The 24,757-nt window shown below is 34.5% G+C and overlaps 1 protein-coding gene and 1 non-coding gene across 4 annotated transcripts in view; one reads left to right on the forward strand and one right to left on the reverse strand.

The window, feature by feature from the left end:
* SKIC3 (SKI3 subunit of superkiller complex) overlaps positions 1–24,757 on the reverse strand; it is a 91,877-nt gene that overhangs the window by 41,380 nt on the left and 25,740 nt on the right. For all 3 annotated transcript variants that reach the window (XM_015140451.3, XM_078004994.1, XM_078004992.1), the window contains exons 12-30: positions 23,767–23,868; positions 22,782–22,921; positions 20,324–20,410; positions 20,134–20,237; positions 19,184–19,310; positions 18,375–18,554; positions 17,931–18,055; positions 16,790–17,043; positions 15,446–15,548; positions 11,526–11,702; positions 11,291–11,435; positions 11,051–11,129; positions 10,904–10,965; positions 10,733–10,789; positions 9,213–9,281; positions 7,910–7,984; positions 6,806–6,947; positions 3,880–3,973; positions 1,184–1,261 (exon numbers count right to left, since the gene is read on the reverse strand). In XM_015140451.3, the coding sequence (XP_014995937.2) occupies positions 1,184–1,261; positions 3,880–3,973; positions 6,806–6,947; positions 7,910–7,984; positions 9,213–9,281; positions 10,733–10,789; positions 10,904–10,965; positions 11,051–11,129; positions 11,291–11,435; positions 11,526–11,702; positions 15,446–15,548; positions 16,790–17,043; positions 17,931–18,055; positions 18,375–18,554; positions 19,184–19,310; positions 20,134–20,237; positions 20,324–20,410; positions 22,782–22,921; positions 23,767–23,868 (2,200 nt within the window). The remainder of the gene's footprint in view (positions 1–1,183; positions 1,262–3,879; positions 3,974–6,805; positions 6,948–7,909; positions 7,985–9,212; positions 9,282–10,732; positions 10,790–10,903; positions 10,966–11,050; positions 11,130–11,290; positions 11,436–11,525; positions 11,703–15,445; positions 15,549–16,789; positions 17,044–17,930; positions 18,056–18,374; positions 18,555–19,183; positions 19,311–20,133; positions 20,238–20,323; positions 20,411–22,781; positions 22,922–23,766; positions 23,869–24,757) is intronic.
* On the forward strand, positions 16,107–16,213 carry LOC114679106 (U6 spliceosomal RNA). The gene has a single exon (XR_003730788.1). It is a non-coding gene; the product is annotated as a U6 spliceosomal RNA (small nuclear RNA).

Below are 24,757 nucleotides of genomic sequence, written 5' to 3' on the forward strand. Positions count from 1 at the left end.
GTGAGCCAAGATCATGCCACTGCCCTCCAGCCTGGGCAACAGTGCAAAACTCCATCTCAAAAAAAAAAAAAGAAAGAAAAGTAACCTGAAACAAGCTGACAGAATTTTAAGATATAATTTGACTGGTGAGTTTTTATTAAATTATTCTATTATTCACTGCATGTTTGCAAATTTCATACATTTCATAAAAGTAAATTTTAAAAAAACAGATAATCTGTTTTCAATTGAAGGTATACATTTTCTTCTAAAATACTTACATTAGTACTTAGATTATATAAAACATCAAAACTAAAAAGAACAGATACTTTATTCCATACAATATATCTGTCCTCTACTTCAACAAAATCTTGGAACTGACAGCTCTTTCAACTTTTAAATATTTTTTCAACTTTTAAAAATTAACAGTTTAAATGATTAAAAGGAGATGCAGTCAGAACAGTATAATTTTCCAATTCTGGATATTTTTCAAGTACACAGTTATAAAAGAAAATAACCGGCTACCTAAGGTCTACCATGTAGCTCCTTAAAAGATGTGGCACTAATCCTAAAGCATCAAAGTATACTTTTAACAGTGTTTTGCAAACTGCACCATTCAAGTTTAGAGCACTCTAGGATGCTGCCTTAACTTGAATCAAAAACCTTCCTCCTACAATACTTCCATCCTCTGGTGTTAGTTCTACCCTCTAAAACAATTGGTTCTTAATCTTTCTTTCTTTTATTCTTTTTTAGAGTTAGAAGTCTCTGAAAAACTGAGGAAAGATATAGAGCTCCTTCCTCATCCCCAAAAGGTACCCACACAACAATTTTTGTGTACTATTTCAAAGGGGTTACTGGACCCCTAATGTCCATCCCCAGTTTAAGAATATATAGCAAATCAGAATAAATCTAATTCCTCTTCCAATTAACTAGACTTCTACTATTACAGATGGCCACTACCTCTCTTCCAAATGTTCTCATCTCCAGTCAACAAACCATGAGTTCTAAATCTGCTCCATATAAAGCACACCGGGGTTAGTTAGCATTATAGGTACAGGAAACTGTTAACGGAGCCTGTTTCTGTGGAAATTATGTATCCTACATGTCCCACTGTTCTGGGAACTAGTCAGCATATCACCAGTTCCATAGCTTTCACCAGAAAAATACAATCAATTGATAGACTTAATGGAGAAAAAAATATGCTTACCATAACAATCTGCCGTAATTTCTTACCGCAACATTATAAGTATCTTGGTCTTCTGCACTCTGTAACAACAAAATTGCCCTTAAAAAAAAAAAAAACACGGTATTTTAATTTATCTCTGTGCAATAGCATTCTGTTACCTTCCTCTTTAGCTGAATCCACAGATATTTGTTCATTTAGTTCTACTAATTCTTTGGTGCTAGTTATAATAGCTTATTCATATTTTATTAAGTTGGTACAACAAAAGAACTTACAGATATTTAGATTTTAAACTGTTGGGAAAATAATATCTAAATGACCTCTTAGTAAGTGAAATTATTTATTACATTTGAGCTCTAAATATTCCAAAAATCTAAATATGGGAAATAACTATGTCACAGTTTAAAGTTTTGACATATTTGGAGTTCATAGACAACACTCTTGAAACTATTTATATATTAGTAGTTTGAGTTAGGAAGCCAGGAAATTGAATGCTTTCATGCGTCCTTGCTTGTACATACAGAAAAAATATTTAGAGAAAAGTAAGTTAAGGGAAGAGGACTAGTCACTAGAAGTCCCTCAAGGATTGGAATAAATAACCTGCTGACAACGTGTATTTTCTTCTCATGCTCAGTTCCCTATGGGCAGGCAGGGAAATGTCTTAACGACTAAAAAGGGTTAGATATTTAGCAAGATTTTTGGTTTTTATTTTCATTCCCATTTAAAGAGGACTGGCAAGGGAGAAATAGCCAATAAAGACTTTCTATCTCCCTGATGTTGCATGAAAAACAAGAATTTGCTAGAGAAGCCTAAAGACAGTATTACAGAGATGAAAAACTATACCCCTATTTAGATTTATGCCTAATTTGTGGTTTCAACCATCAAATACTTGTTTAAAGCAGAAAACAGCAGTGATGATCAGTCAAGAAAGTGGTACACACACCCAAGTGACTGTGGAGATGCCATTTTAAGCCTAAGGTGCAACCAATGTTAAATTCACAATATCTGCAATAATAACGATATGTCGTTTTTATTTATGTCATTTATATATATGTCATTTGCTACTGCAAAAAAAAAATAGCAAACACCCTAGCTGCCTAGTTTTCTCTGTTTAAAAATCTTGCTCACTGTTGCAGTCTGTCATATTTATAGTTTACTGTTAAGTTTGTTGGCTTTGAAAGAAGCAAAATAGTGGTTTTTCATATACATTTATTTTCACATACTTCTTTCCATACACACCTGGAAAAATAACTTCTCGATTACACAAGCTCCAGTACCATCTAGTGATTACTCCTTTGAACTACAGAGAGATCCATAAAAGGATATGGGAAAGCATTCAGGACACCTCAATTATTTTTCACTTGACAAGGCTTCCTGTAAATATTTATTTAGATTTAGGGCAATAATGTGCCTCAGAGATTAGGCAACCAGGTCTTTTTACTTTTCATCTAGTAGTTGGTCATGAGATCAATAGTTATTTTCTTATCACCTATCCATTAATTTATATAGAAATTTATGTAGATTTCATCTCCTACCACTCTCCAGCTGGTCATTCCATTGTAGCACACTGGCTTTCTTATTCTGTAAATATGCCAAATCTACTCCTCCACTTCTCCACTTCTCTTGCTGCTCCTTCTGCCTAGAATTGTCCTGCCCAGATAAACAAGTGGCTTGTGGCCTCAGTTCACTGAAGTCAGGCCTCAACTGCCTCCTTAGTTAATCTATCCATTCTTAAACTCACCTGAAATGTCACCTCCTGCCCTGCATTCTCTGGCCCTTTACCCTACTTTAATTTTCTTTCTTAGCAATTATTATCATCACAGATGTTTATTAGCTCATCATGTCTCTTCAGCCACAGAACACACGTTCCATGAGAACAGGGCCTTTGTCTTTTTTAATTTACTGCAAAATAGCCAGTGCCAAGAACACTGCTTGGCACACAGTAGTCAACAAATATTTATTAAATGAATAAATACATAGTAGATATTAAAGTCATTCAAACAAACACATCACAATGTTCTTATTTCTTGTCTCACTGAACACATTTTCAAATCTAATAAAGTTAGATAAGTTCTTAAAAGACAGACTTTTCTAAAAATCTGATAAGTTTTTTGTTTTGTTTCTTGTTTCTTTTCTATTGATTTCTCTCTCTCAATTTCTCCACCCCACCTCCTTAAGATGAGCAACAAAAACCAAAATATAGCTGAAAATTTGGGATCACATCTTTTCACCTTCTAAGATGTAATAATAGTATACAAGGAAACATCAGGAAAGGAGTCAAAACAATTATTTAGTACCTTCTTCCTGAGAATGAAACTAACATTTGAAAAGCTAAATGATAAACAATGATTGCATTGCAACTGATGTAGAACTTTGTTCCTTAGTTCCGCTAAAACCAGGTCCTTGTCACACAAGCAGGAAAAGTTAGGCATGCAGACACACTGAAGGGTGAGGGGAACGGATTTATTGGGTGAAAAGGAAAAAAGAAAAAAACCTCTTAGCAAAGCGAGAGAGGTTCCTGCTAACAGACCCCCGTCTCACAGATTGATTCCAGGCCACACACACAAGAAATGAAGAGGCCAGGTTCCTCTCTGCCTGCAAATGGCATGAACTCCCCCAGGCTTCACTCCGTTCTCCCAATGCAGAGGCCAGTCAGAGATTCTCCAGGAACCCCTCCCCTCATCTTCCTCCTGCATCTATCACAATTAAATGTAGTTTACCTTTGGTATGCATTTGCTGCTTCCTTTTTGAGTTGCAGATGTTCGTTTAAGTAACCCAACATTGTGAAAGCTGGAGCATAATTCTGAATTCTTTCTAGAAAATGAGAAATATCTTCATTTTTACATATGCATACTGATGGCATTAACAAAATATTAGTTTTATTTTTTCAGTATCTTAAATACCAGATTACCTCTTGAGATCACTCACACTGTTAAGAATAGTGGCCTGATTTTATCTTGAATATAATATGGCAGTAAAAACTTTATTAACTCTTCTAATCACTGAATAATGTTTAATAGTTATATTTGATTTTAGTTGTATTAGTTTTAGTTGTATTTTAGAATTTAAACATTTTTATGCCCAAAGGTATCATAACTTGAAATGACAGTTCTTGTTAAAACCAGTCATGAGATTTATAAAGAAATTCAGTTCTTTGGCTAATTACTTAAGCCTTCCTATGATTAAATTAAGCAATAATTTCTCTTGGTGGTTCTGTTCCAACACATATGTATTTAAAAAAAAAAAAACAAAGTCAGTATTGTACACTAGAAACAGAAGGTAAGTTTAGTAATTTCATTGCAGTATTTTGAAATTTGAATGTCAAAAAACATCATGTATCTGAAACCACCATTTCAAAATTATAACTGAAACAGTGACAGAAATCTGACCTAACTCTATCTTGCTTCTAACCTCCATGCTGTCCTCATTCATTCCTGGGTGTAGGCTAAACTAAAAATAGGAGGAACTTGGTTTATAGTTTATAGATAGAAACAAAGATGACAACAGCCCTTTCCCAAAACAAACTCCTTGCCTGGGGACTAGACCTGCCTTTGCAGGACCAACGAATTAGTCAAAAGATTAATTATGGTTTAGGAGTCCTGCAGCTGGAGGCTACAAGATTCTGACCCTCCCCAAATTGCTCCTGGGGATAACATCACTATTCAGAGCCTGCACTTGATGGATCAGCTGGCATCACCCAGATTGATAAACTGGCTCATCTGATCTTGTGGCCCCCACCCAGGAACTGACTCTGTGCAAGAAGACAGCTTCAAATCCCTATGATTTCATCTCCGACACAACCAGTCAGCACTTCCAACTCAGGGCCTGTCCACCACCATCCACCAAATTATTCTCAAACATGCTGATCCCCAAATGCTTACTCGGGGAGACTGATTTCGGTAATAATAAAACTCTAGTCCTCCGCACAGCCGGCTCTGCATTAATTACTCTTTTTCTATTGCAATTCCCCTGTCTTGATGAATTGGCTCTGTCTATGCAGCGGGCAAAGTAAACCCGTTGGGTGATTACCTATCGAAGAAGGTGAAATGTAGAAAAAGAAACATATCTGATATAATCTACTTAAAAGCAGTAGTGGAAAGTAAGCCTTCAAATCCTTTAGATTATTTAACAAAGTACACCGTAACCATATCTTATGATTGTTAGGTTCTAAGATCAACAACTAAGGTTAAAATCATATAGTCATAGTTATTCTTGAAAAATCCTTCAAGTCACAACAGAAAGAGTCAACAAAACTGAGTCAAAATAAGCATGAGGGCCAGGCACAGTGACTCACACCTGTAATCCCAGCACTTTGGGAGGCTGAGGCAGGTGGATCACGAGGTCAGGAGATTGAAACCATCCTGGCTAACACGATGAAACCCCGTCTCTACAAAAAATACAAAAAATTAGCCGAGCATGGTGGCATGCACCTGTAATCCCAGCTAAACGGGAGGCTAAGGCGGGAGAATGGCTTGAACCTGGGAGGCGGAGGTTGCAATGAGCCGAGATTGTGTCATTGCACTCCAGCCTGGGTGACAGAGCGAGACTCCGTCTCAAAAAAATAAATAAATAAAAAATGAGCATGAGGAGATCCATGCATTCACATGCCACACCCACCCTAAGACAAACCTACCCTAAGTGCTGATGTTTGTAAATTAATTGCCTAGTCTACTGCCTCAGGCTAAATGCATGCAGAGTGCCACAATCCCCACAATATCTACAGTAAGGCATTTTCTCTCCTGTTTTTCACAATTTGTCTGATTCTTTATATTATTTGATTGTCAATATTTACTGTTTTCAGTATTCCTGCTTAAACTCCTTGCTTCTTTATTAGTATTTTGTCAAAAGTTAATGAAACTAACATTTTCTTGAGCATCTAGGATATGCCAGGCACTCTGCATAACATTTTGTACAAATCACCTTATTTAAACACTAAGCAATAAATACTTTCCTGTTGAGAATTTTGGTAGCATGCCCAAGGTTTCAATCAAGGCTACTAATTGGTGGAGCAGAGATTAATAACCAAAACCAATGGTAGTTTTATTTTAAAAGACAAGAAATTATTACAATAGATAGTTAATAAAACTTCATCACTCTGTCAACGTCCTAAACCTAAACGTATTTTTCCAATATCTTCAAGAAAAATTAGGTGTTAAGTGGGGAAGCTACAGTCACTGGGTTTGGTACTCCATTTATATTATCTCACCTAGTTCTCACAACTCTACAATCCAGGTATTGTTGTATCCACTATCCAAGCAGCAAATAGAAGTTAAGGGAGGTAAAACACTTGGCCTAGGACTGCAGAGAAAGTAAAAGGCAAAGCTAGAACAGCAGCAACTGTTCTAGTATATAGTGTATAGTGGACAGTGTATTAATACACTCCACTATAATACACTCTCCACTATAATAAGGAAATTACTTTTATCTTGCATCATTAGGTAACAATTATCTTTCTTCAAAAGCCTTTAGTAAAGTTTACAAAGTAAAGACTGCTTCGCCACTGCAAAAAGAAGGCAAATTCATGTCTTAAAGAACACCAATATTGAATTTGAAATGAATTAAATTAAAAAATTTTACTTTTAAAAATTATTTAAATTATTTCAATAGTTATTCAAATATCTTGCTATTATATAACAGGTAACTTACCTACGTATTTATTCAAAACAACTTGTGCTGCTGGAATAGCATTCATCTGGAGGATGTTGTACTGGTACAGCTCTGTTTCTCTGTTGCTTTTATCTTGTAATGTTGTGCAGACCCAATATGCATAACCTAAAGCTCCTTCAGTCTTTAAAAAGCCAATGTTAACAAGCAGACATAGAATAATAAATATGTCAATAAAAATTATAATAAATAAAACAATGCACTTCAATACAATAAATATCCTAGAACACATCTCAGTGTTCTTTAAGTCAACTGTTAAAAGTACCTTTAAATGAAGAGTCTCTATGATAAAACACAGCAAAGAACATATTGAAATTACTTGTTCCAATCCTAACTAGAAGAATGAAAGAGGATAAAATGCAGAAAACAGAGCCTCGCCTGATGGGTTGGCTTTCCCCTCCTCAGCACCATTGCCAAAGGTCAAACCAAAAAAAAAAAAAGAATTCTAAAACATTTTCATAAATAATCTAGAAATGTCTACCATGCCTACTCCTTATCTCATGTCTATCTTTTTCCTAGAGTCTCAGTTTCTATTTTATTAATATATGACTGCTACTATATCTATTAAATCTCAATGTCATGTCATTTCTTCACCAGCTCTTGAAAGTTGGAGAAAAAAGAAAAATGGTAGTTCTTTAATTCAAGACAACTGTTTCTAAGAAAGAATAAATAATTAAAACAACTGATGTCATTAACATCTAATACCACTATCTATTCATTTTCTTTTTCCTTTTCTTAGAGACTGAATCTTGCTCTGTTGCCCAGGGTGGAGTGAGATGGCATGATCATAGCTCACTGTATCCTGAAACTTGAGGACGCAAGCAATCCTCCTGCCTCAGCCTCCTGAGTAGCTAGGGCTACAGGTATACACCATCATACCTGGCTAATTTTTAAATTTTTTTTTTTAAGACAGGGTCTTGCTATGTTGTCCAGGCTGGCCTCAACCAATCCTCCTGCCTTGGCATCCCAAATCACTGGGATTACAGGCGCAAGCCACTATGCCTAGCCCAATATCTATTCATTCCCTTAACAAGGATAATACTTTTCTCATTAATGAATACTCAAGAAGAATGTTCAGATTCTTACATGCATATTTAGTTCTGTAGTGTGCCTGAAGAGATCCATAGTGTCGTAACTTCCAACTGCCTCAGCAATAAGAGCCTACAAAAGGAAAAAAACAGACTCTTAATGTGTTTAAAAGAAAATAACAGTAATAATAAAAAATAAAACTGTCTAGAAGAACCAAAGGTTTACTAGCAGAGCTTAAAAGCAAAGTTAACCAAAGTTTTTCACTTCTATTGTTATTATTTTAACTAAATCTTCCAGTTACCTGCTAAAATAAATTATTTTTAAAACCAAAAATACTTTTAAAATTTAAAAAAAGTGATTCTGATAATCATCTAAGATCTACTGACCTAGAGCAGTACTACGCGAAGTGAGGTCCCTTGGACCAGCCTCACAATCATCACTTGGGAGCAGTTAGAATGCAAATTCTTGGGCTTCCTGGGTTCAATGGTTGACATAGAGGTTAGCATAGCAATGCCTCTGCTCCCAGATGCTACCACAGTGAATGGGAACAGGAGTTTGCCTTTCGAGCTCTGCTTGCTTCACCAATTAACTAGAATTAGGCCCAAGAGTCTAAAATACAATAAAAGATCTCTAAACCCTGATTAATAATTTTCTAATATGGGTGATGCTCCTACTCTCTGAACCAAAGCAACTGACTGCTTACTAATTCATTATAATTCCTCAACCAGGCAAGAACTTTGAGGCCACTCAGTCTAATCTCCTTTTTCAGGTGAGAAAATTAAAATCCAGAAAAGTGATATGCTAAGGTAAAAAAAGAAAAAAAATCAGTAGGTAACAGACTCAGACTAGTAACAAAGTATCCTGATTCCTATTTGGCATTACAAAAATCTAAATTTTGGGGGAGGAGAGAATACTCATAAACAAGTGACAAATCAAATATGAAGATTTTACAGAAACCTAATACTCAAAATGATCTTTGTAAATGTGCATTTTCTTTGTACATGAGAGTTACACAATACAGTTATGGGTTTATTTTTTAGGCACAGTAATGTCAGACTGGTAAGTGTTCAGAGGCCCCCCCAAATCAGAGTTAAATCCTTACAAGCTATGTGGCCTTAGGAACGACACTTAGGATCTCTGACTTTCCATTTCCACAACTATAAAGAGAGTATAACATTAACCATATTTCAAAGAATTGATGATAGATTAACTGAAATAGTGTATACAAAGAGCTAAGCATAGTGACTGGCACAAAGTAAGTCCTCAAATGCTATCCGTTACCATTATTATCACTATTATGTATATCAGTCAGTTACTTATATCAACAAGCTTATTAGTAACTATATGTTATATATCTTACTTGTCCAATCCAGCACATTAAATAAGATGGATCAAGGGACTGGGCCATTTTGAAAGCTTCATGAGCTTGCTAGGAAAAAAAGGCAAAAAATATTACAGCAAGTCATTTTACAAACTTATTAAACCGCTTATGTTTAAAAAGCATAAAATAAGAGAATAAGTCAAACCTCTCATCATAAATATGTATGAACATAAAACTTCACTGTTTAAGCATAATTAGCAATGCTTAAAGCAGTGTTTTAACTGCACAGTTCTAGAACTCCTAGGTGCAACAGATTTCTCCCCAGGTTAGGAGTTCTGAACCCCAGCAAAAGGGGGTTCTACCTTGTAGTCTGCAGAACTTTTAACCAACCAATCATGTGCCCATTAGCTAGCCATAGGTTTGAAGGCAATGATTAAATAAGGCTATCTATTCCCCTTTCTTTTAGCTTAACTGGGGGGATAAGAACTCACAACTAATGAAGTCCTAACCAATGAAGTCCCAGACATGTATTATACTGCTACTAGAGAAGGAGTGATCAACAACATAATTGTGCATTAAGCAATGAGGAAACTTCAAAAATATCTAACTTGGACACATTAACTTTGATGCTTTTTTTTTTCTGCCACAAAAAATAACTTTTTATTACATACTGCTTTATACTATTTTCTCAATAATCTATGTATGGCAGGAAACAGTCTTATTTTTCCTGTTTTTAAAAAGTAAGCTCACGGGTAACAACTATCCCATGCTACAATAAAACCACATCCATAGCTTACTAAGACATTGTTTTATTTAAATTTTTTAAAAATTTTTATTTAATTTTTTAAAAATGTATTTTAAAATCCAAATTAATATTTTATTTAATCTATTTACAATTTTCTAAATCCAGTCTTTTTTGCAGTGACTTAATGTATCCTTGAGAATATTGTGAAAGCTTTTTGGAATGAGACTCAATATACTGGCTGAAACACAAAACAGTTCAGACGTGGTATTACCTATAGATTTGTGGAAACTTTCCAAACATGACCTATAAACATGCTCCCAATCACTTTAGTTGTAATTGCCTAATGAATAATTGCTCAAGTATGACAAATTACACTTGCTATTTAAAGAGATTAACATCTACTAAAGCCAAAATGTGAAGTACCCAAGCAAAGGTTAAATTTAAGCTTCTAGAGATTACTGTCTCCCTTGCGCTTATCCACTCCACCTCCAACACTATCTACACAGGACTTCTCTTACATGTGTACAGATAAAAAAATGCCAGATTGACTCAGAATAGAACTGTCTTAATCTCTAAATGAAAAACTAACATAATCATAAAACCACAAGTTTCTTGAAGGTCATAAAAAGGAAAATAAATCTTACACATTAATTATTCAACATAAATTGAATATCATCAATTAACTAGCATACTGGAGAGCATACTGGCTAGATAACGATATGCAAAAACATTTCTCCACAAGAAGCTAAGCTATTGAGGAGATAATAATATAGAAAATATTTTTTATTTTAAATATGACAGGCAACATATTTACCTCAATATTTTCATTTGTGAGGTATAACACTCCCAAGTTGGTCCATGCAACAGCATTCTAAAAAACATACATTTTTTTTCTTAAAATATGCCTCTTGTCTACTTGAAAGTCTCAGAAAATTAGTAATACTAAATTTTGAAGTTATTTTTTATAGACGCATAGAATACTCACAATTTGTTCTGACTGGATTGATTTGATGAAACAGTGCTGAGCAAGGGCATAATTTCCAATACCTGAAAAATACAGAACTTGATGAAACTGAACTTTGTTTGAAATACACAATCTTCTAAAAATATTGAAGTGTTACTCAATTCTCACCACTGTAACATGCAACCACACCAAGAGCATTCCAGTATAAGTGATTATTACTGTCGAGTCTCACTGCTTTTTTCAGACACTGAAAAGAAGTTAAATTAGATTAATTTTTATTTCTTGGAATAGCAGCATGTATATCAAGATATATGTGGTTTTATGTGAAAACACTATTTACTTCAAAACATCTTTGAGAAAAGCATTTAGCTTTTTAAAAAGTTTACAAAAAATTTATATAAACCATACATGTAAAGATTTCTCCAGCAACTCCTTAAGATCATTCATGTTGCTGCCTGTTTCTGCTAGATGTTTTGCTTGGCGATAATAATTAATTCCAAGATCACACCATGTATGAGACGTAGACATCAGTTTTAATGCACGACCATAACACCTATGGGAATACGAAAGTGAATGTTATGGTTTTTGTTATAATGCCTTAATTCAATTCAAATGTTATTAACTGGCAATCTTTGCAAATTACCTTCCTCCAAAGTGGAGGAGCTCATTTTTCTTTAATACTTGTTTTCCTTCTTTCTGACCTAGAAGGACTCCTAAAACATGAACATTCACTTTAGATGGTGAGACAGCATACAGACAGGTACAAGCATCCCCAGCTAGCTTCCAGAGGCAGGACACATCAGCTCGATGCTGTAGAGCACTAAAAAAAGAAACAGTGTGATTCTTATAAATTATTTATAAAAAGTATGAAGTTTATCTCCCTGATTATTACTTAAAACAGAAAAACTGTACACTAAGCACTGCGAATGCTTTACTAATCTCCTCCTAACTGAATTATATCATACCACCTCCCTAATAGGAAGGGAAGAAGAAAAGGAGAAAGGGAGGGAGGAAGGGATTACTTTAAGTGCCAGAAATTTTGTGGACACTTTTTTTTTGTACTCTTCACCATTTTTATTAGAAGTAGCGGCAATCACACAAATAAATAAATAAGTTTTCCAGGACCAATTTTCTTTTAATATTAAAATGTTAAAACTATGCTTTTTGTGTTTAAGCAATGACCAAGGCAGTAAAGTTCGTAACTCTCTTACAACTGACCATTGTAAACTCAGGTTTTTGCTTTTAGATCTTCTCTCATGCTGTGTAGTTTTGACTACGTCCCCACAAAGTTCATGAGTTGAGAACTCAATCTCCAGGGCAACAATGTTGAGAAGTAGGACCTTTAAGAGGTGATTATGTCATGAGGGCTCTGCCCCACAAATGGATTAATACTGTTATTGTAAGAATGGGTTAGTTGTCACAGGAGTGAGCTCCTGATAAAAGGGTAGGTTCAGTTCCATTTTTTTTCTCTTGCATTCTGCCCTTCTGCTGTACGATGATCCTCACCAAGATGCCAGCACCACGCTCCTGAACTTATCAGCCTCCAGAACCAAGTCAAATAAACATCTATTCTTTGTAAATTAACCAGACTGTGGTATTCTGTTATGGCAGCAAAAAAATCAATGAAGACACCTCAAATAAAATGTATCAAATATATTTGGTAAGATCTGAAAGATTTTTATAAATTTTATTTTATTTTATTTTATTTTTTATTTATTTTTTTTTTTTTTGAGACGGAGTCTCGCTCTGTCACCCAGGCTGGAGTGCAGTGGCCGGATCTCAGCTCACTGCAAGCTCCGCCTCCCGGGTTCACGCCATTCTCCTGCCTCAGCCTCCCGAGTAGCTGGGACTACAGGCGCCTGCCACCTCGCCCGGCTAAGTTTTTGTATTTTTAGTAGAGACGGGGTTTCACTGTGTTAGCCAGGATGGTCTTGATCTCCTGACCTCGTGATCCGCCCGTCTCGGCCTCCCAAAGTGCTGGGATTACAGGCTTGAGCCACCGCGCCCGGCCTAAATTTTATTTTTTAATTGGCATAACTATATATATTCATGGGGTACAGAGATTTTTTGATACATATAATGTATCATGATCATATCAGGGTAATTAGCATATTAATAATCTCAAACATCTATCATTTCTTTGTGTTAAGAATGTTCACTATCCTTCTAGCTATTTGAAACTATATATTATCGTTAACTATAGTCATTCTACAGTGCTACAGAACACTAGAACTTATTCCTTGTATCTAGCCATAATTTTGTGTCCTTTAACAAATACTACCCATATACCCCTTTCCCCTACCCTTCCCAGCTTCTAATATCCTCTGTTCTACTTTTTACTTCTATGAGATCAATTTTTTTTTTTAGCTTCCACATATGAGTAAGCACATATGGTGCTTAACTTTCTGTTCCTGGCTTATTTCATTTAACATAATGTCCTCCAGTTCTATCCAAGTTGCCTTAAATGATAGAATTTCATTCTTTTTTATGGCTGAATAGTATTCCATTGTATATAAATACCACATTTTCTTTATCCATTCATCTGTTGTTGACTATCTAGGTTGATTCCATATCTCGACTATTGTGAATAGTGCTGCAATTAACATGAGGGTACAGATGTCTCTTTGATATAATGATTTTCTTTCCTTTGGATAAGTTCCCAGTAGTGGGATTGCTGGATCATATGGTCGTTCTACTTGCAGTTTTTTGAGAAAACTCCATACAGTTCTCCACAGTGGCTATACTAGTTTGCATTCCCATAAACCATATGAGTTCCCTCTTCTCCACATCCTTGCCAGCCTTTATTTTTTGTCTTTTGAATAACAGACATCCTAACTGGGGTGAGATGATACCTTACTGTGGTTTTGATTTGCATTTTCCTGATGATTGGTGATGTTGAACATTAATACCCTGAGACCAAAAAAAAAAAAAAAAAAAAAACCAAAAATCTAAACATGAAAATCTGAAGAACTACATTTATTGATACAAGAGCAGACTGAATGAACAAGCTCAAAAAGCAAAGAGAAATATTAATTATGGTGACAGAGGACAATTCCTTTTAGAATGAGAAAAACTTCAGCTATACATTTCTCTTCATTTTTCACTTCTCAAGATCTTATAAATAAAACATGGCAATTTCATTTAAGCCAAGTCTCAATAATCAGCTATCACAAGCTGCTATGTTACTGGCAGATGGATAAGCAGATGGAACATTTTTCATAGCCTTTTCTACTCATGGAGTCCAGCCAAAAATCATTTTCCAATGTCTTCCTAAGAAATAATATTAATTATTGTGGTCATGACTGAAAGCCTACTGAGAATCAGAAGGAAGGGCAATATGATTTGGAGTTCCTTTGCCTAAATATCTTAGCAAAATTTCTAAGATTGACAGCAAAAAATGAAAAAAGAGGGGAAAAGTAAAACAGAGGCAATTTTAACAGCCTAAATTCTTATTTTAAGTTCAATAAAAATAAAATATCTATAAATTGAAGTAACTTATATCACTCTTACACAATAATTGTGATAGTATTAATGCCTTGTAATTCTAGAAGTAAATATACATTTGGAGATAATAACTGTTTTATATGCCACCTTCTAACGGGTTATGTTACATGTTATCCAGAATAACATATCCGAGGCTCAGAAAGGCAGTATTTGTGTAGCTAAGGTACTGTCACCCAAAGGTTCACATTTACTGTTAAATACCAGTTCAAATAAAGCATGCCCTTTACACAGTAACCTTCTCTTTAGAAAGAACTATATTATGTGAGACTTGAAAAGAAGGAATAAAATTCAGTGAGATAAAAAAGGGTTAGTTTTCATTTCATATTTGGTTCATATGAAAAGCAATCCTGGAACAACCAATAAATAGAAAACAGAGGAGAAACCAAGCAGGAAAGTAGGGAAGGTAGAAGATTTTTAAGAGTTACAAAAAATTCAAATGTACATCTAACTTGTGGACTTTTGGAAGTCATCTACCACATGTAACACTTTTTCTGACCTAACGAATGAATTCACACTTCTATAAAATGCCAAATCTACTCGAAATTTTCTGATTCCTTTCTTGTTATTAGACACATCACTTTTTTCCTTCACAGTTTCTCTTCAGAAGCAATCAGATTGTCATTTCCCCTTACCTTCAACACCTACTAATAATCCTACAATTGGCTCTTACCACTGAATGTAAAGTGTATTGAGCACCTACAGCCCTATTTCCCAACTGGTTCCAATTAAAGATACTCATTTCCAGGCCTACTGAAAGAGAACACTAACACATGGTGTCAGAGCTGCTGTTCCACAAGCAGACTGCTCCTTCCTTCCTATTCTTTCCTATGCATCTAGGATGCCAGCCACTACTAAGAGCAGAAGAAATTACATCTGTTTCCCCAAGTGCAAAATTAATACAACATGTATGTTACAGAATGAATTGGCTTGTCTGTTATTCTTTATGTTTGACATTCTGAGTAATTGCTTTATCTAGCAGAATACATAAAATGATCTTCTAAATTTGGCTTCATTATAATATTACAAAAATAAACAATAAATAATAAGAATAATACGAACCAAGTAAAATATTCCAGTGCTTTTTCTATGTAGTCTACAGCTTTTCCATCAAGATAATCAACTAGAGCTTCTTTTGCCATCATAAGATGGCATTCACCCAAACCTAAAATCAGGTAAGTTTGTCACTGTTATTAAAACACATAAAACAAACACTTAAAATGAACATCAAATAAATTTATTGGTGTTATTTTAAAGCACTTTCCAGAAAATAAAACTTAATGGTATGTTATAAAATTATCTTAAAGCATGATCCTACATTGATTCAATAAGAAATTCAAATGGAAGAGTTCTGTTGGCGTAAACATGCACTAGAAGTTATTAAAAAGTTATCTACGGAACCCAAGAATTTCCTTGTTTTTGGGCAAGTTACTTACCTGGTAAAACTTTGGCTACAAAAATGCGGATATTATCTGTATGTTACTCTCCATCATCTTACTACTTATTAACTATTGTGAAACAAGATATGATCTTTTTATATTAAAATCTGTATAGCAAGCTATACTATAAGAATTAAATGAAATAGTGATTTCCTAAAGTGCCTAGTAAAGATTTCATAAATGTGAGTTCTCCTTCTCTTGAGGAAAGAGTTTTACAAAATTAAAAAAAAAGTTTCAAGCCCTAAGTTATTTGTCACTTATAATATACTATTTACACTATTTATGTGCTCACTTCAGCGGCACATATACCAAAACTTGAATGATAAAAAGAAGATTAGCATGGCTACTGAGCAAGGATGACACAAAAATTCGTAAAGTGTTCCTTAAAAAAAAAAAAAAAAACAGAAAATAAAAAACAGTTTCTTTAAAAAAAAGAAGGAGGAAATGGAGGAGAGTAAGCACATATAATGAGCTCCCAGTTTTTTAATACAATCATTAAAAATGTAGGTTATATCTGGATGGTGGTATTTTATTTTATACTACCAAAAATAGATAACTATAAAACAAAGCAAGATGTCTCTAAAGTTTAAAAAAATTTTAATGAGCTTATATAACTTACAAAGTAATGAAAGGTATTAAGATATTCTGGAGACATAATGAATTAATTATCAAAATGTAAGAATAGGGAAACATGTTTCAGAGATCGTTTTTTAGATCTAATAGTTATACTGTTTGTCTACAAGTTAAATCTCTATCATATTACTATTTATTAACTTATGAAACAAGATTTGATCTTTTTATATTCAAATTTATATAAGTTATACTGTAAGAGGTTCATACTGGATGCTTGCTGTTGACTAAAGAAGTCCTTTTTTCACGTTATTCAATACATTTAGGCAGGAAATCTACTCAAAGATTTTATACTTCAGGATCATAAAAGTCAAAGGAGCTATTAAAAATTAATTACCTTTTAAAGCAGGCACATAATCTTCTGTCTTTTTAACGATCATCTGGTATTGAGCTACAGCCTCCTTATATTTGCCTAGGATCTGCTGTATTGCTGCAACCTTAAACACACTGTATGTGGATTCTGGGTTCAGCTCACTGGCTTTCGTGAAGGACTTCAAAGCTGTTGTGTAGCCTCCTCTGCTTAAGTATGCCTCTCCTAATGATTCCCAACAATTGAAGTCCTTTGGGTCTGCTCTTAATGCTGCCTGTAAACTAAAATTTTAAAAAACTGTAAGAGAACTAAAAGTTATGGAACTATCTCCAAATCTGAAAGGAAAATATAAAATAAATAATTCAAGTAATTGAATTGCATACATATCTGTGGCTCCTTCTACTTATAAAAGTGCTATTTAAAGTAGGTAAATCTGTTCCTTTTATGATTAATTTTTTTAATACTAAGAAATGTTTTAATTTTGGAACAAATAAGAATAAAATGCTTTTTTTGAAAAAGTGCTGAACAAAATTTCTTTTCCTTGATTATCTCGAAGAACTCGAGTTTTCTATCCTACCAGGACAGGTGTCCATCTCAGTTTGTCTCATCAGTCCATAATCCCCCACCAGCAATCCTTTTACCAAACAGAAATACCACAGTTTAAATACGGAAACAATAGGCATGCTTTAAATATCTGATCAAATTCCATTTCCGTGAAAATGCCTGTACTCTAGATACTAACATAAACCAGAAACAAGTTTATCTTGATCCAAATACATTTATTTACAAAGTACTGTTCAAACCAAATGACTCAAATTGATCATATATGAGCTGCTCCCAATGCCCTTGAGGCAGCCAAATGTCTCCCTTGCCAAAAACAATGTATGTCAGCAGAACAATAAAGATATGTACCTCAGCTTCTCATCACTAAAACTTCTATTGAGAACTACTATACATATTTATTAAGACTTCAATTCACTAATCTGGCTATCTCCTCAACAACAGGACATCATGTAATCCATCTCTGCAATTCCACTGCCCTATAGACAATAAACACCGATCAATCATAAAGAGACAATCTGTAAAGTTCATTTGGGGTATAAATAATGCTTAATTTAAGGAACGTTATGCTTGTCTAACATAGTTTAAATACAATAAGGTGCCTTACTCAGCCACTGCTTGAGAATGCTGACCAGCTTTCAAATAGTATAGTCCTCGCCTAAGCCAGGCCCATTTTGCCGTTCCAGCACTTGCCTTTTGAGTTACTGTTGTTAGGATAGCTAAAGCAGTTTCCTAATGAGAAGAAAATACTAATATTAGATATTTGAACATTATAAAAAGAACGCTCATGTAAAGTACACAAATATATTTTCATTTCCCACTTCTGATTTCTTAAACTTACACTGGTATACGCCAAACTACAGTTTCAACGATAACTCGTTAGTAATTTAATATCCGCCAATGGAAAAAAATTTTACTTATAGAAGTGAAAATATTTATATTGCACCTATAGAAAAAAAACTAATAACTTTCAAATATACATATATAAAAATATTTTCATTTATATACTCAGGATAAAAAAACAAAAAGCAAAAGTGGTTATTAGACATACCATATCTTCAAGCTCCACACTTAAGTCAACCGCTGCAGCTCCAGATTCAGCATCAGTGTCATCTAATTCAAAGGCTTTCCTATAACATCCACGAGCTCTGTTTTTATCTCCCACCACATCTCTATAATAATGACCTAAATAGCAGAAAACTTTGCCCATATATGTATCCAGTCTTGCAGCCTTTGAAATAAATATTGATAATACCAGGATATTAAAAGTTCATTTAATGAATATCTTTACAAATACAGAAGATAAATACACAGATTAAAGAAAAAAGAAATAATTTCATTAAACATACAAAAATATGCCAAAAATCCTTTAATGTAAGATTTAAAACAGACAGGAAAGCTGTCCCTCACTGCTTATAGAAAGTAAACGGAAGTATAAAAATATTTTCTTTTTTGGTAAAGGAAATGTGAAATTAGAGCTGCTACTGAATTAATCTGCTCTTACAAGTCAAGATAAGAATGCACGACTTATAGATGTGAAACATCTAAAAAAACAGGAATTTAAACATCTAACTTGTATGCTCATAAAACTACAGTGAAAATTACCTAAAAAGTGTTGTTTACCAGAGATAATTATGTCTCATTTTCTAGAACACATGCTTTTTAAAAAGTAACTTTTACATTTTATGTTTTAATTTTTTCCTTGAAAACCCATATAACACCATCACAAAACCTTACGTACGAAAGATAAAGCACAAAAAACAGTTCAGTAAGGAGCAACTGTAACTAACTTATATGATTATTATTTATGATTTTATAATGCCATTTCAACTAGGAATTGAATTGCAGCACTTGCTTTACCTTCAGAAAATGGGTAAGAGCCTTTGTTTTATCTTTTCTTGTCTCTTCACCCATGAACCAGTATGTTAATCCAAGTTGGTAATGATATTCTGCAACTTCAGTATCTTTCTCAAGAGCTGTCTGAAAACTAAGTCACCAAAGGGTAATAAAAAGAAAGAGTAAAATAAATACACACACACACACACACACACACACACACACAAAATATAGGCAACTCCTAGTTGGAACAATCAAAGTTTGAGTGATTCAGAGGTGCCAAATTAGAAACGAATCATTACTTTAGGATTTATATTATCACCAGGAAAGAAGTGATTTGTTTTTGAAGAAGAGGAGCTTAAAAAAGCACAGTGGCCTTTTAGCACTACCATGTGCTAAGTGTTCAGACTATACTGAACATTACATCTGCTTAGTGAACACGATGATCAGCTAATTAGATTTTTTTTTTTTTTTTTGAGTCCGAGTCTCGCTCTGTCACCCAGGCTGGAGTGCAGTGGAATGGTCCTGGCTCACTGCAATCTCCACCTCCCAGGTTCAAGCAATTCTCGTGCCTCAGCCTCCTGAATAGCTGGGACTACAGGCATGTGCTACCACACCCAGCTACTTTTTGTATTTTTAGTAGAGATGGCGTTTTGTCATGTTGCTCAGGCTGGTCTTGAACTCCTGGGCTTAAGAGATCACCTGCCTTGGCCTCCCAAAGTGCTGGGATTACAGGTGTGAGCCACCATGCCCAGCCAAGATCAGCTAATTAGATTTGAAACTCCTCATGTAATTTTTTATAGCTACTATACAACATGCTAAATACATTTCTTAAAAATACTAAAACTTAAAAGCCTACAAAGATCAAATTCATACAAAATCAAATCTTCATCAAGCCTACTCATTTTGAATTTTTGAGAAACACAAAAAAACTAAGATGTAAATGGTTCTATGAGCAATCTATATATCCTTACCATTTTTCTGCTTGTAGATAGTCCTTTTTAGTGAAATGAATCAAAGCCTCAAGGGCATGAACTTCAGCTAGGTCAGGGTAAGAAGAGAGAAGGTCTTCCATAATCTATAAAGTAGATACCTGTCAATTCTATACCCAAATAAAAATGACTTTTAACTCAAAAAATGCTCAGTTTGAATAAAAAAGCCAACCTTTGTAGCTTCATCTAATGAACCTTTGTTCCGATAGGCCAAGCTTTTGAGAACCAAAAGTCCTGGGATATTATCTGCATCAGAAATCTAGAAAATAATTGTGAAGAACTGCTATAAATCTTCAACACAACCACAGCAATGTTTGCTTTAATTAAAGAATGAACACAGAAAAGCAGGATCCTAATAGAATAAAGAAATAGAGGTCCTGATTTCTATCACTACTAACACATCTTCACTCTTTATAACCTTTTTATTAGGGAAAATCTCATATACATAAAAAATTACAGAAACTAGTATAATAAACCCACATGTACCCATCATCCAGCCACAAAACCACAAACTCACAAGCAATCATTCTTTTCATCTATACCTCCACCAATTTTACCACACTTCTGCTCAGATTATTTTGACACAAATCCCAGATATTGTAACTTTTTATCTGTAATACTTCAGTATCTATATCTAAAAGTTCATTTCTAAGTTACATAACCACATTACCATTATTATACTTAAAGAAAACCAACAAACATCCTTAACATCATCAAATTTCTCACTTGTCTCATAAAATATTTGAACAATTTTAAAAATCAAAATCCAAAGAAGATATATATATTTCAACTGACTGATATGCCTTAAGTCTATTTTAATCAATAAGGCCCCCTTCCTCTTTTTTTTCTTCCTTACAATTTAACTGTTGAAAAATATGGCCTATTTGTCACAGTTTCTTAGAGTCTGGATTTTGCTAAATATATTCTCAAGGTGTTTAACATGTTCCTTGGTTCCCTGTATTTTCTGTATATGAGTAGTTGGGTTTAGAGGTTTGAAGATTCCCAATGACACCTTAGGTCTTCAGGTGTATTTGCATTTGTTTGTGTCTGATTGTCTTTTTTTGTTTGTTTTTTTTTGTTTTTTTTTTTTTTTTTGAGACAGAGTCTTGCTTCAATGCCCAGGCTGGAGTGCAATGGTGTGATCTTGACTTGCAACTTCTGCTTTCTGGCTTCAAGTGATTCTCCTGCCTCAGCCTCCCAAGTAGCTGGGATTACAGGTGTGCACCACCAAGCCTGACTAATTTTTGTATTTTTAGTAGAGATGGGGTTTCACCATATTGGCCAGGCTGGTCTTAAACTCCTGACCTCAAGTGATCCGCCTGCCTCGGCCTCCCAAAGTGTTGGGATTAGAGGAATGAGCCACTGTGCTCAGCCTGATTGTCTTTTTGTGATGTTAGTAGCCACTAACCCTTGACACCTAGATCTGTTAATTCACTGAGGATTGCAAAATGGTGATTTTCTGTCATCTTCTCTTATTAGACAGAATAATTCAACAGACACATTTCTCCTCCCTTCATTATTTCATTATCCTGAGGAATGATTCAGATAGAAAAGGCAGGATAAATGCCTTTATTCTTCACAGTTGGGTTTTTAGCATCCTCCCAAAGATTTGTTTTCTTGAGGACATTTGCTGATTTTTTGTTTTCTGTATCATCATGAACACATGCATTTAACATATTTGATGTGTTTCAATATACCACATTAGTAATGCCCTCTTTAGCCAGTAAGAATCTCTTTATGCTAGCTCCTGAGCCCTTTTGTAGTCTGAGCCCTTTTATAGTTTCTTGCTTTCTAGCATGACAAGGTGTTCTTGGTTCATCTTGTACACTTCCTATCTCAGACCTAGACTCTGCTAGTTCTCCAAACTAGTAGTCGTATGTCTTTTTGTAAAAATATTATTTGAAAAACCTTTATAAAGCATTCACACAAAATACACTATTGGTGGGATAGCAAAAAGAAAACAAGAAAATATTAATTCTTGAAGGATGCTGACAACGGTTCTGATTTGAAAGAAATATTATGAAATACAAAGCCCTTTGAAATATATAAAACTGATTTAAAAACTCAATTTTAATTTTAAACCAGTAATAGTCTTTACCTGACAAAAAATCTTTAGGGCATAATGTTATAATTTTTAATTTACCAGTTATAGATTTTTTTAGTATGGAATTTCAAATTGCTTGAACTCAAAACACTAAGAAATTGTTTTCATTATGAAATATCAATCTTTCTTTGAATGAAACAAACATTCTCTACCATGAAGCTAACAGTGTCCTTAATTATTCTGGTCAAATCTGCAGAATATTTCCTGGAGGAAAAAATTTAGAATCTCAAATTAATAATAATCAAGTAGCAATAACCTAAGAGGGCAACAGGAAGAAAGGAGAATGAGGTCTAGAACTAAAGAAATAGTCTTGTATGATAAGTACTGTAAGTCCTTAATCAAAAGGCAAACAAATCACTCTAGAAGTGCCCAAATGTATGAATGACTTATGAAAGTGCAGATGTGGTGAATTCATACCTCTAACACAAAATCTGTATAAGTAAATATTCGTGGTAGGCATAGAATGGTTGTTGCCTGGTTGACTGGAAACTAACTACAGTTGAAGAAACAAACTTGGTAAGACTACCTGATCAAGAGTACGAATTGCTTCCTCTGAAGAGTCATAATCTGAGAGTTTAATCAAAGCCTCTGCTTTCAAACGAAGACAAAGATTCCTCTGATAAAGACGGTCACCAGACGCACCAAGATTATCTATGATCTTCAGAGCTGACAAAATTAAGGGTATCCAAATGAAAACAGCCATATCACTTCAGTTTTTTTTCTTTTTTAAGGATGACATATAATAAATTGCAGACACAATAAGCATAAATTTCCAAAACAATATACATGAAGAATAACTCAAAGTTAAATATAAATTCTTCCCTGAATTCCTTATGGAAAGACCTGAATTTAAAACAGAGCATACCTGAATTTAAAATCTCTATCTTCACACAACATATAATAAAACTGAACATCCTAAAAAATGACAATGACTATCTATATCTGCTAAGCAATAAAGGTTAGCCCATAACCAAAGCACCTGTAACAAATATAAGAAATAAAGATACTGGAAGGGGAAAGCAGCTGAATTAGAATGGACCAAGGTGAACTATTTCTCAGTGACAGAGGGCAAGCTACCAGGTGGGTCAGAAACAGTGAACCACTTTCATGATTTCCTGTCCCCACTCCTCACCCTGTCACATTCAAATAGGCTTCCAAGATACCTAAGGTTTCCCCTCTCTATATCCGAGAAATTAAAAACTCGTATGTCTTGGACATACCAGAAACTTCCTTGTTACAAAGACAGAGGACCTCCACACCAAAGCCTAAACTGACTATGTCGATATTCCAAATGCAAGAAAATGTTGCTAAATATTCATTGCCAGTTTAAAAATAAACACACTAGTATACACATATGCAGACTTTTATTTAACCTCAGTGAAATTAAAATTAGCAATTTAAAATACAAAATATAGCATTTTGGTTTTTAAAATCACTATCTTTGTCCTTTAAGATAAAAACAAATAGGGTTGGTCACCCTTATGTGTCAACCCAAAAGGTATCAAAAATACCTTGACTGCATGAAAGAATAGCTTCTTTAGGTCTATGCATTTTGACTTGGGCTTCTGCCAGATGATACCATCCACTTGTGCAGACAGGGCTTTCCTTTAACCCTAAAAGGATAAAAACAACCACAAAAACCAAGGTTTCTGTGACTACATAGATGAATGGCACCATTGCCTACTCTCTAAATCAGACTCCTCCCCTCTTCATCTCTGGTATCTTATCAGTCACAAAGTCACACTGATTCTCTGCCTCAATTCATTCCCCTCCACACATTTTTCTCCATCTCTACCAACACCACTTCAGTTCAGACCTCAACCATCTTTATCCCAAATCACGGCAAGTGCTTGCCATCCACCCCAGTGCATTCTTTACACTGTAGCTAGAATATCTCTAAAAATACAAATCAGATTATAACATTCCCCTGCTAAAAATCTTTTACTGATTCCCCACTGTTGTCAGGATAATGTGCAACCTACTTACCAAGGTTTAGCTAGGCCCTTCTACTATTTCACTTGTTGTCCCCTCCTGTGCATACACTTCATTCTCAAACCCTGGTGAACTACCTGCAGTTCTCTGAACAACAGCCTCTCAGTTCAGGCTATTTCACAGATTCATCTCTGCCTAAAATGTTCCTTCCATTCTCTTAAACTACCTACCTGGCTTGTATTTACCATTCAGATCTATAATTTGAATGTAGGTTCTTCCAGAAACATCATACCTAATAAGAATAAATTAAAGCCTAGGTTCCTAAGGCATATATATCTACATATATGCCTTCCTGCCTTCCTGCCTGCCTTCCTCCCTCCCTCTCTCTTTTCTTTTCTCTTCTCTTTGCTTTTCTCTTTCTTTTCTTTCACTTTTTTTCTTTTCCTTTTCTTTTCTTTATATATAGATATCCCTATTTTACAAATGAAAACACTGACACACAGAAAGTTTAATGAACTCTTCTGAGGTTTTGAAATTAGTGATTAGCAGAGTCAAAGTTCAAATCTAAGC

This window comes from Macaca mulatta, chromosome 6 (genome assembly GCF_049350105.2).
Source record: "Macaca mulatta isolate MMU2019108-1 chromosome 6, T2T-MMU8v2.0, whole genome shotgun sequence".
Taxonomy (NCBI): Eukaryota; Metazoa; Chordata; class Mammalia; order Primates; family Cercopithecidae; genus Macaca; species Macaca mulatta.